The 14,957-nt window shown below is 37.0% G+C and overlaps 1 protein-coding gene across 3 annotated transcripts in view; it reads right to left on the reverse strand.

Annotated features, from left to right (window-relative positions):
- Window positions 1–790: 790 nt before the first annotated feature.
- hook (hook microtubule tethering protein) overlaps window positions 791–14,957 on the reverse strand; it is a 439,379-nt gene continuing 425,212 nt past the window's right edge. Inside the window, exons 18-19 of one of the 3 annotated variants that reach the window (XR_012966008.1) lie at window positions 2,160–2,886; window positions 791–1,671 (exon numbers count right to left, since the gene is read on the reverse strand). Coding sequence is in view for 2 of the 3 variants with exons in the window: in XM_076179534.1 (XP_076035649.1) it covers window positions 2,841–2,886 (46 nt within the window). In the remaining variant the exon portion in view is untranslated. Of the gene's footprint in view, window positions 2,887–12,746; window positions 12,807–14,957 lie in introns of all 3 variants that reach the window. The other 2 variants (XM_076179535.1, XM_076179534.1) reach the window with 2 other exon arrangements.

Genomic DNA, 14,957 nt, shown 5'->3' on the forward strand with positions numbered 1-14,957 from the left:
TTTTTAGCAATACTTTTTTCACTTTCTTTGTCGAACCACTTTGGGCAAGCCTGATTTGGGGGATGTCTGTCCTTAAAAGGAATGTAAGTATGAATCATCTTAGTGAGCGTATTTTGAAATATTTCACACATCTGATCTACAGGTCTTTTGCTTAATTTTGCCTCCCAATCTGTAAGCTGAAGCTCCTGACATAGTCTTATGAACTGAGTTTTACTGAAATCAGGTATCTTATAAACACAATTATCTATTCTAAAAAAAAATTAGGAGTTTGAATCTAAGTTGTGATCGCTATTTGCAACAGTTTCACCGACTTCTACATCAGTTACCATGCTTTCACAGCTAGTGATCAATAGATTGAGTAAGTTTTCATATCTTGTGGGCTCTTTTACATGCTCAATTAAGTAATTGTCACCAAGAAAATCAATCAAGGAACTATACCTAGGTGGCCATGTTCAAGGGTCATCCAATCCAATCAATATATATATATATATATATATATATATATATTATATATATATATATATGTATATATATTACACCAAAAATACTTTTACTTCATACGGAAATAAAATTATATTAACATCAACCCTTTCCACATCAGGTGATGGAACTTTATATTCTGAATATCACCATTCATCTTTGTGGTACATTTCCAGTATCAAAAGAGTTATTTATACCCCAGTCCCTTCCATAGTGTGTGGCACTTTTTCTTTTATTTTGGCTACTGCCTGGTTTCACTTACCTTTATGACACCATTTCTTAATTATGTAGGAATTAACAATATGCACAATAATAGTAAAACTTTATTGTCTTTTTGTGTATAAAAATTTTATTTTGTGTATAACTACACAACTCTACAAAGATATACAGATCTGTTCCATCTGTACCATTGAGTGTCAGTAAACTAAGTACTACAAATGAATTTAATTCATACATAAAATGCACCATAGTGAATGTAGAATAAAGTCATATCTTTCTAAAAAAAAATCTTGAGAAGTCATTTAAAGTAAAAAAGAATAAAAGGAAAGAAGACACTCTTTCGACTCTGAGAAACTTACTCATTCTTAAAAAGATAAACATAGGATAAAAGTTAAATTTCCTTGTTGGAAATATGGCTCTGAAATGATGTACCAAACATTTGCTTCTCAATATGCCAAAAAATATTGACTACAGTGAAATTTCACTTCATAAATGAATCACATGTAATAGCTACTGACATATTGCTTAATCTTTTTTTATACTGCAAAAAATCAATACACTGTTACAACAAAAGGCAATACAGCTGCATTTTTTACATTTCTGACACCCAAATTTGAAATTCATTACATTAACTTTCTTTGCACATTTATATGAGAAATTATTGTATTTAACAGTCTGTATTTAATGTTACATATACAGTACTCATCAAAAGTATGTGACCCTTACCCCTTGCGATGACATATGATGAAAATAGGAAGTCATTTTCTGAGGTGAAATTATGTAGATAGAATGGATCTCACAACCCCTGCTGTAACACTGGGCCAACAGAGTGGAATGTGAGCAAGAACCCAGCCAGTTGTTTCCACACTGCTGTGAGAAGAACAATTACGGGTAACCCCTCTCTTTGAGACCTTGCCTTTTTTCACATTGGTTTTCTTCATTTCCTTAGGGTCCATATCATTACCATAGCCCCTACAAAAGAATTAACCAAAGATATAATTGCCCAGATCATTGGACTAAAGATGACAGGCCACGGAACTAAATAAATCAATGAAATGTTGAAGGTGGCCAAGTTCAAAGTCAAGAGATACATGATGTAATTTCGGGAGAGAGGGGTGCTGGAGATAACATCCCAGTAACCTGGTACAGGGGGTCCTAAGAAGTTTGTTCTTCAAAGATTTTGCTTTTGTTATTGGATGATTTATGATGTTCAAAAATCCTTGGAGAAGTCTTCTTAGGATGCCTTATCCTAGGTTTCTGGGGTGGTACCTCCAGCCTTGCTCTCTCCTTCAACATTTCAAGGGTTTCTTTAGTTCCATGGTCTGCTTTCTTTAGTCCAATGACTTGGGCAATTATATCTTTAGCTAATTCCTTTGTAGGGGCCATGGTAATGATACAGACCCTAAGGAAATGAAGGAAACCAGTGAGAAAAAAGGCAAGGTCCTAAAGAGAGGGGTTACCTGTAAATGCTCTCCCCACAGCAGTATGAGAGTGACTGGCTGGGTTCTCCCTCACATTCCATTCTGTTGGTCCAGCGTGACAGCTGGGGGTTGCCAGATATAACTTCATTCTATATAACTTCACCTCAGAAAATGACTTCCTATTTTCATCATAAATAATGTGGCCGCAAGAGGTAGGGGCCACATAATTTTGACAAGTACTGTAATGTGCACAATTGTATGATATGCATAAAAAAATCATATATAGAAATGTCTGGTACACTCCTTAATGATGAAACATGATCATGAAATTTAGGCAGCATGGTGACAATGAACCTATAATGACTATCCCCTAGGCAAATCATGCTTTTGTGCTGCAGTTTTTTGTGTTATAAATTTAACTTAGTTACATATCAAACCATAAGCAACCAACTGTTGCTGAGGCTATCTTTCACATTTACACCCAAGTCAAGAAAATCATGAAAACCTGATAGAAAACTTAACGAGAGTAAGAGAATAAACTTGAGTAAAATAATCCTTAACGTTAAACAATAAAAAGGAGCAAACTTTTTTTTTCCACTACTGTGGAAAATTCACTCATGGAAAATTCCCTTGCAACCCTAACAATGGCCTTTATTAGCCATGAAATATAAAGCCTTCTGCACTGCTTAACTAATTTTTTCTACGAAGACAAAGTAATCATCAGCTGATCCTCATGTCATCAAGCTGAGTGGTGGACGGAGATCGCCTGCAACAACCATTCAAAATCCAATTAATATCCAATTATTTTAACATGAATTGATTTGATGTTGTAAATTACATCAATACTCACCTCACTATAACTCTGTTGTTAATTTTTATGATAAAATTAAATTAAGGTTCAAACAGTAAAAAGTTTATCACTTTGTTGCCCCAATTCTCTCTTGCACAAGACCTACAGTCCCTAGTAGAAATTATACATACTACATACATATACCAAAGGCCCTCTTCCATTTATAGGGGGGGTTAAAACATACACATATTTCATTTACAATTAGGCCAAGAGAAAATTGAGTGTACATTCACTTCACTCTTCTGGTGTGCGTAATCCCAGTTCATCTAATCTCCCTTTACAAATCTTATGAGATCATTCTAGTTACTGTCTTTTATTCTTCTCTTTCTTTTTCTGTGATGACCACAACACCAATGCACATAATGTAGGGCACAGAAGATTTTACTTTATTTTTTCCCATATCATAATCAATATAATGAAATACCCCTCAAAACTCTCTCTCATTATTCTATTCACATGTTTTTCTGGTGATAGATCAGCCATAACCAAGGCTCCTTGATCCTTTTCTTCATTTGCTTTTGTGACCATTTCATCTGCCCTTGTATGACTCCATGATACACTTCTTGTTTTTACCCACTTCCAAAATTTCAAATTTCTTTACATTAAATTTCACCCTCCACTCCTGTCTGCCTCAATACTTATTTCTCACAACACTGTTCACTCTCACTAGTGATTTCCTTGTTTCCTTAAAATTAAAATTCACTTAAGCCTGTTTTCTGATATGGTGGGCATAAAAAAGTTTTGTAGAAATGGTTGTTGATTATATTGCACTGTTGTTTAGGAGATGTCATCTTGTGTTGCACCAACTGCTTCCTGGGTGTGTAGGGGGGCAGGGGTTCAGTTTTGATTTTCCTATAGTTTTTACTGGTCTCCACATTTTTCCATTTGTCTTTCCACTTATTTTGTTTGCCTATCCCAACTTCCTTTTTGTTTGTTTTTTATTCATTTTATGATGTCATTTTCTAGTTGCTTTAGCAGTTCTTTTTCTTGTTCTGTGTGGTTGTGTTTATGTTTTAAGTTACTCCTTTTTTTTCTTTAATTAGGCTACCACATGTGTATAGTTTGGAGTAAAGTTCTTTCTGTAAACACTGGGATGTATATACATACATATATGTGTATATATATATATATATATATATATATATATATATATATATATATATATATATATACATATACACATACATACATATACCAAGGCTTTTTTCCCCTTCCAAGCGAGGTAGCCAAAGAGGAAAAAGCATGAAATCATTCCCACCCATTCCATCCCTGAATACACTCCACACCCCTCCACCCTCCTTCTTATCTTAGCAACTCCTGGATGACGGGTCATCCCTGCACCTTGTCCACTGCCCTGGGTCACAAGCAGTGTCGCAAGACACAGCACATCCACAGCAAGGCCGCTTCATTAAATCGGCGACACCCTCTCTCCGTCCCCCCATTGCATAAAAGGAGAAGACGGGGAGAAATCCCTTCAGGCTGCATCAAATTTTGCTCACACATACTACCTCACCCCCATCCCCCCGCCCATTCCACCTCATGCATCACATTATCCATATACAACCATTCTCCATTCACCCCTGTCTTCTGTCCTCTCCCATCCTTCCTCAACAGACATTCCCCTCTTCCCCAAAGCCCCCTTCACCCCATCCATCCATCTCATCCTAGGACGTCCCCTCATGTTCACTCTCTCCACATCTGCCTTCCATACCTCTTTTACTAGTCTTTCTTCACTCATTCTTTCCATGTGTCCAAACCATCCTAATACTCTTTCATCAATCCTATCTCCCAGCTCCCTTTCCACCCCTGTTCTCCTCCTCACCTCCTCATTTCTCACTCTATCTAGCCTAGTAACCCCCATCATACTTCTCAGACACCTCATCTCAAACACATTCAAACTCCTTATCTCTTCCTCTCTTATGTTCCATGTTTCTGCCCCATACAGTGCTGTTGGCACAATCACTCCTTCATACAGTCTCCTCTTAGCGTCCATTCCCAAATGTCTATTCCTCATTACACTCTTCAATCCACCAAGCCATTTACTCGCTTCTCTCAATCTACATTCTACCTCCACTTTCACTCCACCTTTTCCTGCCACATTTACACCCAAGTATCTAAAACTATTCACTTCCTTCAGTCGCTCTCCCTTAATGCTCACTTCCAGTCTACTGCCACTTTCACCCCTTGTACATCTCATCACCTTACTTTTACCCATATTTATCTTTAGCTTTCTTCTATCACATACTCTCCCAAACCCTATCACCAACTTCCTCAATCCCTCCTCCAATCCTGCCACAAGCGCAGTGTCGTCAGCAAACAACAGCTGGCTCACCTCCCACTTTTCTCCATTTTCTTTAACCATCTCCAATCCCTGACCCACTACCCTTGCATTTACCTCTCGTACTACCCCATCCATGTATAAGTTGAACAGCCAGGGTGACATAACGCATCCTTGACGAAGTCCCACCTTTACCTCGAACCACTCACTCTCTCCATTTCTAATCCTGACACAAGCTCTACTACTCTCATAAAAACTCTTGACAGCTCCAAGAAGCTTTCCTCCTATCCCATACATCTGCATAACCTCCCACAGTGCCTTTCTGTCTACCCTATCGTAAGCCTTTTCCAGATCCATAAAAGCCCAAAAAACATCCTTCCCCTTTCCTATAGCTTTCTCACATATTTGTCTTACATATATATATAGACACACACCCACACGCACCCAGAGCTGGGCATGTTCCTCAGTGTATTCCTAGGTGCATCCTTTAGTGTCCTGACTCTGTATGTGTCAGTCAGGACATCGAGGGATGCACCTAGGAACACAGTGAGAAATGTGCCCAGCTCTGTATATATATATATATATATATATATTATATATATATATATATATATATATATTATATATATTAGTGTATCCAGGAAGAATATTTTCTTCTAGACAGACAAGATTGAATGATATTGCTGTTTCTGCATTGTTTAACTTTTTTGTTGTGAACTTCTATTTCTCTTGCTAGTTTACGATGTTGAACTGTTAGTTTGCTGAGTAGCTGTCTGTAAGTAGTTGCAACATTTTGGTCTTCTCTGGAGACCATCTTCAGGCTAACTATTTGAGAATATGTGTGTGACATTTATATACTATTTTGTTTCTGTTTCTTGGATGGTGTCGTGGAAAGTGGTCTTCCTGAATGGCTCCTCCATTGCTATCAGAAATCACTAGGGATGGTCACATGTGCTTTTGGGTTGGGAGAATCAGAAGGTCTATGCCAGTGGTTCCCAACCAATGTACTTCGGCACCAAAGAGTGCTGTGAGATCAACTGAAGATGCCGCCAAAATTCAGGGCAAAAATTATTTTCGTATTACCGACTCTCTCTGTCATCCATTTTTGTTCATTAAAGCAGCATTAGTGTAAAGATGAGTATTTTCATATTATCCCGGGACAAAATTTGTTACACTGATGTTGAATCAACAAAATACTAACAAACTAGAATTTAGATTTTCTATTTAATAAGGGTGCCAGGGACTTCTGAAAGGCTTGGCAAGGGTGCCTCAAGCCAGAAAAGTTTGGGAACCACTGGTCTATGCTGTGTATGTTCATGGTTGGTTTTAATTCTGTTATGTAAATTGCTTCAATGAATGCTAGTCTACGGGAGTCTCTTTATCCGTCTATTATTGTTCCTTCTAAGTTTTGACAAGTGAGGGAAGTTTTATGTTTGGTGTTATAATGATTCTTAATAGCTCCGTGTTGCAGGTGGCAAGTTAATCACCTCATAAGTTTTGTCCTTGTCATCCCAATGTATGATTGAGACCCACAGTTCTCAATAGTACAATTGTGTTAGTAAATGATGTGGTTTTCTTGCAAAGACAATGGCAGTTTGGGAGTGTGGTTTCTCAGTAAAAGTTGTGACATCTTTTGGGTCTTGTAATATATGATCAGCGATATTTTGTCCTCTGCGTCAGTGGGCTTGACATGTTTTGTAATGATATCTTTGAGGACTTTTTCATCTGTCTTGTATTCTGACATGTAATTTCTGAAGTATATAGTGATGTTTTCTTGTCTTTGTGGGGTGGGTTTGTTGGAATACCAGTTATTGATAGCTTGCTGTATTGCTTCATTGGGTAAGTCTTTCCAGTTCCGTGCATGTATCTTTCCATGTGGAGCAGTGTGATATGGTGCATTATATGTATGCATTGATAGTAGAAATTAAGTATTGTTGAGGGTATTCACTTTTACCATTGAAACAGTTCTTGAATATCTTTAACTCTAACAAAAATGTCATTTATATAGTGGCAATAAATGGAGGATCAGTTGGAGTGTGAGCTTCTCTATGGTTCCCATGAAAAAAAATTGTGAAAAGGACTCCTAAGGGGCTGCCCATGGCAACTTCATCGATTTGCTTAAACATGTTTCCACTAGAACATGTGAAGGGAGCTTCTTTGGTACAGATTTCTAAAAGAGTGCATAAGGAAGCTTCTGGAATGTTCAGTGTTGGTGTGTTGTCACACCAATAGATTCTATCTAGAATGAATTATAATTCATCATCCAGGGTTAATCTACTCAATGCATCAGCAATTACATTTTCTTTCCCTGGTTTATGAACCAAATCAAAATCATACTGAGATAACAATAAAATCCAGAATTGTATTCTAGCATTAGTATTGCAAGGAATCTGCTTTTATCTTCCAAACAACCCTAACAATGGTTTATGATCTGTTCTAGCAACAAGTCTTCTACCAAGTAAAAAATACCTGAATCTTTTAACAGCAAACATGAGAGCTAATCCCTCTTTATCCAATTGAGAATAATTCAGTTCATCTTGTGACAATTTTTTACTTGCAAAGGAAATGGGTTTTTCTCTACCATCTACCTTTTGTAACAATACACATTCCACTCCAATTGGAGATCCATATATTTCTATAAATAAAGAACTTTCTCCATCAAAATTACCCAAAATTGTGGATACAGAAAATCATTCTTAATATCTTCAAGAGGTTTCTGATGGATTGCATTTCTATCAAAAATTTACATCTTTGTTTAACAAATCAGACAATGGAGTAACTTAGATAAAAAAAATTCTTACAAATTTGCAATAAGTTATCATCCCTAGAAAATATTGCAATTCTTCTATAGAAGTAGTACATGGGCATTCAAGAATGGCTTTTATTTTCTTTGCTAAAGGTTTAACTCCTTCACCAGATATGTGGTAACCTAGATACTCAATAGATCTAGCATTCAAAACAGTTTTACCTTTATTTATTTGGACATTATGTTCTGCCAAGAGTTCTAAAGCTCTTCTCAATCTGGTATCATGTTCTACTTGAGTACATACATACATATATCAAAGGCTTTTTCCCCCCTTACAAGGGAGGTAGCCAAAAATCAATGACATAAAAACCATTCCCACCCATTCCATCCCCACATACTCCACTCCCATCCACCCCTTCCCTCCTTCTTATCTTGGCTCCTCCTGGATGATGGGTCATTTCTGCATCTCGCCCACTGCCCTGAGTCAGAAGCACTGTCACAAAACACAGCACATCCATAGCAAGGCTGCTTCATTAATTCAGCATGTAGAAAAGGAGAAGACGGGGAGAAATACTTTCAGGCTAAGTCAATTTATTTTTCACACATAATCTCTCACCCCCTCCCCCACCCACTCCCCCTCATGCATCACAGCAACATCCATACACAACCATTCTCCATTCATCTCTATCTTCTCTCTTCTCCCATCCTTCCTCAACAGACATTCCCCTCTTTCCCAATGCCCCTTTTACTCCATCTATCCAACTCATCCTTGATCATCCCCTCATGTTCCCTCTGAGAACTTCTACAACTTCACCAGTCCCAACACCTGCCCCCCCCCCCCAACTTGCCCCATGGACTATTATGTGTGGGGCACAGTTGAAAAAGACAATCATACCATCTGCAACCCCAAGGACAAGCTGATATCCAAGACCAAACTGGTGTTCAGGCATCTCTCAAGGACACTGTGAAGGTTGCATGCTACAGGTTAAGTCCTGCCTGGAGGCCATGGTAGAGGCTCAGGGCAGCTTCTTTGAGTGAGCTGTATTTGGCAAAATATCCTTTAAGAGATGCACTTTGAAATTAGAGAGTACATCAATTTTTGGCCAAGATATGATGTTTTTCTCTCTGAAAAAGTGTGAAATTTATCCTGAACACCCACTCCAATTGGAGAGGGGGCAGGTAATGGGACTGGTGAAGTTGTAGAAGTTCTCAGACAGCCACTACTGGGTTTTCCCAGGGGTGTGACACAGAGCTGAGTCCTGCTGCCACACGTATGGTCTTTCTGCAGCCACCCTCTCCACCCAGCACTTGATAACAGTGGACAGCAATTCAATATAGCCATCTGAAGTGAGTCTGAGTTCTTCTTCAAAGATGTAGGCTGGCATGACATGGCCTTTGCTGGAAACATACCCAAAGATCATCACAGTTTGAGGGAACTTGGTCTTCATGAAGTGCGGGCCTTCCTGCAGACTGTAGGCTAGCCACCTGTTGTTCTGTGTGTTGTGCAACTGATCCTGGCAAAAGTTCTTCTCATCTGAGAAGAACCAGAGCATCCTTGGCTCGACTGGGTGTTTGACCTTGTTGAGGAGTTTCTTAGCTTTAGTAAGGCGGTGAGTAATTGGCCCTTGCACCTCTTGTACAAGGAGTAGCAAAGATCCTCATTCAACACTTTCTTCATAGTTGCCACTCTGACACCCATCTCTCTCGCCAATGTCCACACTGCATTGCCTGGATCTTGCTGCACCTTTTTTTGCAGGTTTTCAATGAATTTCATTGTGTGGACAGAGTTGGAACAACTGTTATGATCCTTCCTGCTAGCCACTCCTTCCACATCTCCATCACAATTCTCCAGCTCACATCTGATGGCCTTCATGGTATTCAAGGAGCTAAGGTCTCCAAATATTTTAATCTGGCATGAATCATCATGATGCAGGTCACTCTCTTCCACTATTTCGGTGCTTTATAGTCATCCATGCTCTCTAGCTTTCACATCCACCACACACACACATATATAAATATATATATATATATATATATATACACTTATACATATATATATATATATATATATATATATATATATATACAGACGCTCCTCTACTTACGTTCATTCGTTTTACGTTTTTTCGATTTTACGTTTGAACTGACTGTAAAAAACAAATTGTAATTTTTTTTTTTTTGTGAATTTTTTAGTTTAGCGCGCTCTCCGTAGTTCAAACGATACTTACGCATGATGCTGCATCCATTGTTTACATGGCACAAACGACAGACTGAAAGTGCCTTGCCTCCTCCTCCTCCTCCTCCTCCCCCTCCTCCTCCACCATCTCAATTTTATGTTGCTTGAATTTAATTTATTTGAAATTAATGTTATCATTTTACAATGTTATGTGTATAATTAATTATTTAGGGGTGTTTTATAGGATACGGTAATAGAATTTACGGATGTATGGTACAGTAACAACTTACATTCATTTTCAACTTACGTTCGGCCGTTCGGAACGGAACTAAAACGTAAGTTGAGGAGCGTCTGTATATATATTGTACATATATACTATATATATATATATATATATATATATATATACACATATATATATATATATATATATATATATATATATATATATATTTTTATATATATATATATATATATACATATATATAAGGTGTATATATGAGGCACGTTTTTTAAGTAAGTACTGTTTTGAAATTCCACCGTTGTGGCACTGCGGTCGGCACTTGGAGCATGCACATTGTGTACCACTATCTCTTGGCTAGCCACAGCTGCCATGACGAAATCATCTGACTGTGTTTAAGTTTGTGAGTATTTGAAATGCCTCTTCCAATTGAGAATGCCGCCAACTTTGAAATACGTGCTGTGATTCGTTTTCTTACTGCTAAAGGCATGAAAGCGGCTGAAATTCATCATCAGATCAGTGAAGTGTATGGCAAAAACAATATGAGTGACAGGATGGTGCAGAAATGGGTGAGAGCTTTTAAAGATGGCCGTACAGATGTGCATGATGAGGAATGAAGTGGACGACCTTCACTCATTAGTGATGGTTTGGTATAGAAAGTTGATGAAAAAGTGAAAGAAAACAGACACTTTATGATTTTGTCATTATCTGATCAGTTTCCTGAAGTGTCAAGAAGCATGGTTTATGAAATTGTGGAAGAACACAAACTATCAAAAGTTATGCTCACACTGGGTACCAAAAATGCTAACAGAAGTTCACAAAAGGAAATGTTTAGCCAGTTGTTTGACTTTCCTAGAGTGGTATAACCAGGAAGGTGACCAGTTTTTAAGCCAAATTGTCACAGGCGACAAAACATGGGTGGCTTACTTTACACCAGAATCAAAGCAGCAATCCATGGAATGGCTGCATTCATCATCACCCAGGAAAGTCAAGTTCAAGCAAACAATATCAGCCCAGAAAATCATGTGTACCATGTTTTCGGACAGGAAGGGGGTGTTGCTTGTGGATTTTTTGCCTCGTGGTGCCACAATAAATTCTACAACTTATTGTGCAACTTTAAAAAAATTTGCGCCGTGCAATCCAAAACAAAAGGCGTGACATGCCGAGTAAGGGAATTATTTTGCTTCATGACAATGCCTGTCCACACGCAGCCAATCAAACTTAAGATATGATCAGATCATTTGGCTGGGAACAACTTGATCACCCTCCATACAGCCCCGATCTAGCACCCAGTGACTACCATGTCTTCGTGCATTTGATGAAGCATCTGGGTGGTCAGCACCACAATGACGATGAAGATGTCAAAACGGCTGTGTTGCAGTGGTTCTCTAATCAGGAGGCAGGTTTCTATGAGGATGGTATTCAAAAGCTGATTGTACAATATGATAAATGCCTTAATATTGGTGGAAATTATGTTGAAAAGTAGATTATAGTACAGGCTTTCATGTGAAAATAGAAAAGTCACGAAAATTCAACTTGTTTCATTTTTATTTAAAAACGGTACTTACTTAAATAACACGCCTCATATATACATATATATATTTAGATTTATATATATATATATACATATATATATATATATATATATATATATACAGGCCTCTCATATCTTCTTTTTTTAAAGTGAGTTTTAAGTCTGATATATACATACAGTAAACCCTCAATATGACAGATCTTGATATGCCAGATATCAGATATAATGGACAAAAAATCTGAACTAACAAACCCTCACTATGACAGGTTTTCATCAATTATAGCGAGGGATCCTCGGTTATAATGGATCTTCAGATATAACAACAGACCCTGTCCCCATATTGTCCATTATATCAAGGGTTTACTGTAATTTCTAATCCTACTAATTTCTAATACTGGACAAACTTTGGGATATAATGGATCTGTCCAGTATTTCCATTGGATATATCGGATCCTTAGTTATAATGGATCTTCAGATAGAATGACAGACCTGTCCCCATATCGTCCATTACACTGAGGGTTTACATATCCATATATACCTGTATACATATATATTTATACATGTATAATATATATATACATATACATATAAGTGTAAGAAATAAAAATATTAAAAAGTAAAATGTCTATCATAATCTTATACCTTGGCCAACCACCCTCTTTTACGCGACCCCAAAAATTTTGAGAAATAGAATCACAAAATTTGACAAGTTTCATGGACCATGTATTACATAAAAATGATAAAGAAGATTAACATAAAGTGTGCATCATTTATCAAATAAAACAAGGGTGAAGAACTAACCATGCCAGGCGAATGGATGCAGGCGTTGATAACTGCATCTGCTAATAATCATAAAACTCGCTGCAAAAACCACAACAGGCAGGCAATTAGTTACATGCTTGGCTATTATGTAAAATTAATGGAAAAATTTGCATGAAAATAGAACCAAAGCTAAATGAGAGTAACTATACAGATTTTATTTGGGCTAGGAACTGGGCAAGCAGGGGGTGGAAATAAACTACCAGTTACTCTCAACTGAATTAATATGAATTAAAAGATGAGTCACTAAAATATATAAAAAAAATGTTTACAGCTTTAACTGGAAACCAGGCTTTCTATACAAATAAAAAAAAATAATGTAGTAAAGGTTCTACCACATTTTACAAAATTAGTGACAAGTACTCAATCACTCCATGGCTAATGTGAATAAAAAAAAAATATATATATATATATATATATACACATATATATACAGTGATAACTTAGAGATACAATATTAATTCATTCCCTGACAGCTGTTGTATGTCAAAAAACTGGTATCTCAAAAGAATTATTCCCATTTAAATTAATAGAAATAGAATTAATCCATTCCAGCGATATGAAATTACCCCAAAACAAACTTAAATTACACAAAACAAGCACAATTTATAGATAAATACATATTCTATTTTTGCTTTTTCCAAAAAAAATTGTATAATGGAATTTGGAAAAAGCAAAAATAGAATAGCCAGTAAATACAAAATTGGAACAAAAGAAGTTACAAAAGTAAATTCAGAAAGAGACCTAGGAGTGATCATTTTAGATGACATGACACCAGACAAGCATGTAAACAAAATAGTTGGAGAAACCTACAACTTAATTAGATCAATGAAAGTGGCCTTTGACTACATGGATGAGGAAATGGTGAAAAAAATCCTAGTTACACTGGTAAGACCAAAATTAGAGTATGCGGCGTCACTATGGACACCCAATACAAAAAAATAAATAAATAAACTAGAAAGAGCACTAACAAAGATGGCACCAACATTCAGCATGTTGACATACAAAGATTGGACAAACTAAACTTATCAACTCTGGAGCAAAGAAGAGTAAGAGGCGATTTGATATCCATATATAGAATTATGAAAGGGATGGAAATCCTTGACAGGGATGATCTACCTAAATGGGACAGAAGAAATACAAAGGGACACAAGAAGAAACTTAAGAAGGACAGTTACAGAAGAGATCTGAAAAAGAATAACTTTCCACATAGAGTGATAGATACATGGAATAAATTGAAAGAGAAAACAGTGAGTGCTAAAACTATACACGACTTTAAGAAAGAACTGGATGCGGAAAGATACAACTGCGTGTCCCTATGAGCATAGCTCTTCTTCCGCAAAATACAACTAGGTAAATACATACATATATACATATACCAAAGGCTTTTTCCCCCTTACACGGGGGGATAGCCAAAAAGAAAAAGGCATAGAAATCACTCCCACCCATTTCATTTCCCATATATTCCACTCCTCTCCACCCTCCTATCTTGGCACCTCCTGAATGACAGGTCATCCCTGCATCCTGTCCACTGCCCTGGGTCAGAAGCAGTGTCGCAAGACACAGCACATAGGCAAATACATACATACATACATAAAGAAAAATGAGAGTAGTGATAAGAGATCAGCACTCAAAATGGAATGAAGTAATAAGCGGTGTCCCGCAGGGAACAGTTCTGGCCCCAATAATGTTTGCTATATATATTAATGATATGGATGAAGGAATTGAAAGCTATATGAGCTTCTTTGCAGATGATGCAAAATTACTGAAAAGAGTGAAAACTGAAGAGGATTGTGAATCACTACAGAGAGATCTAAATAAAGTACAAGAATGGAGTAGGAAGTGGGAGATGGAGTTCAATACAAAAAAGTGTAGTATAATGGAATTTGGAAAAAGTAAAAAAAATGATATCAGGATCATATAATTTGGGAGAAGAAGGAATAAAAAGAGTAGAAAATGAGAGGGACCTGGGAGTCATTGTTATGAATAATATGTCACCTGAGAAACATATAAATAAGATTTTTGGAGAAACTTATAATTTAATAAGAACAATCAAAGTGGCATTTACATACCTGGATGAAGAAATGGTGAGGAAAATCCTAATCACCCTGATAAGACCAAGATTGGAATATGCAGCAACGATATGGTCACCAAGTACAAAAAAATGTATAAAAAAACTTGAAAGAATACAAA

Source organism: Oratosquilla oratoria, chromosome 43, assembly GCF_046742065.1.
Source record: "Oratosquilla oratoria isolate Oo_2021 chromosome 43, ASM4674206v1, whole genome shotgun sequence".
NCBI lineage: Eukaryota > Metazoa > Arthropoda > Malacostraca > Stomatopoda > Squillidae > Oratosquilla > Oratosquilla oratoria.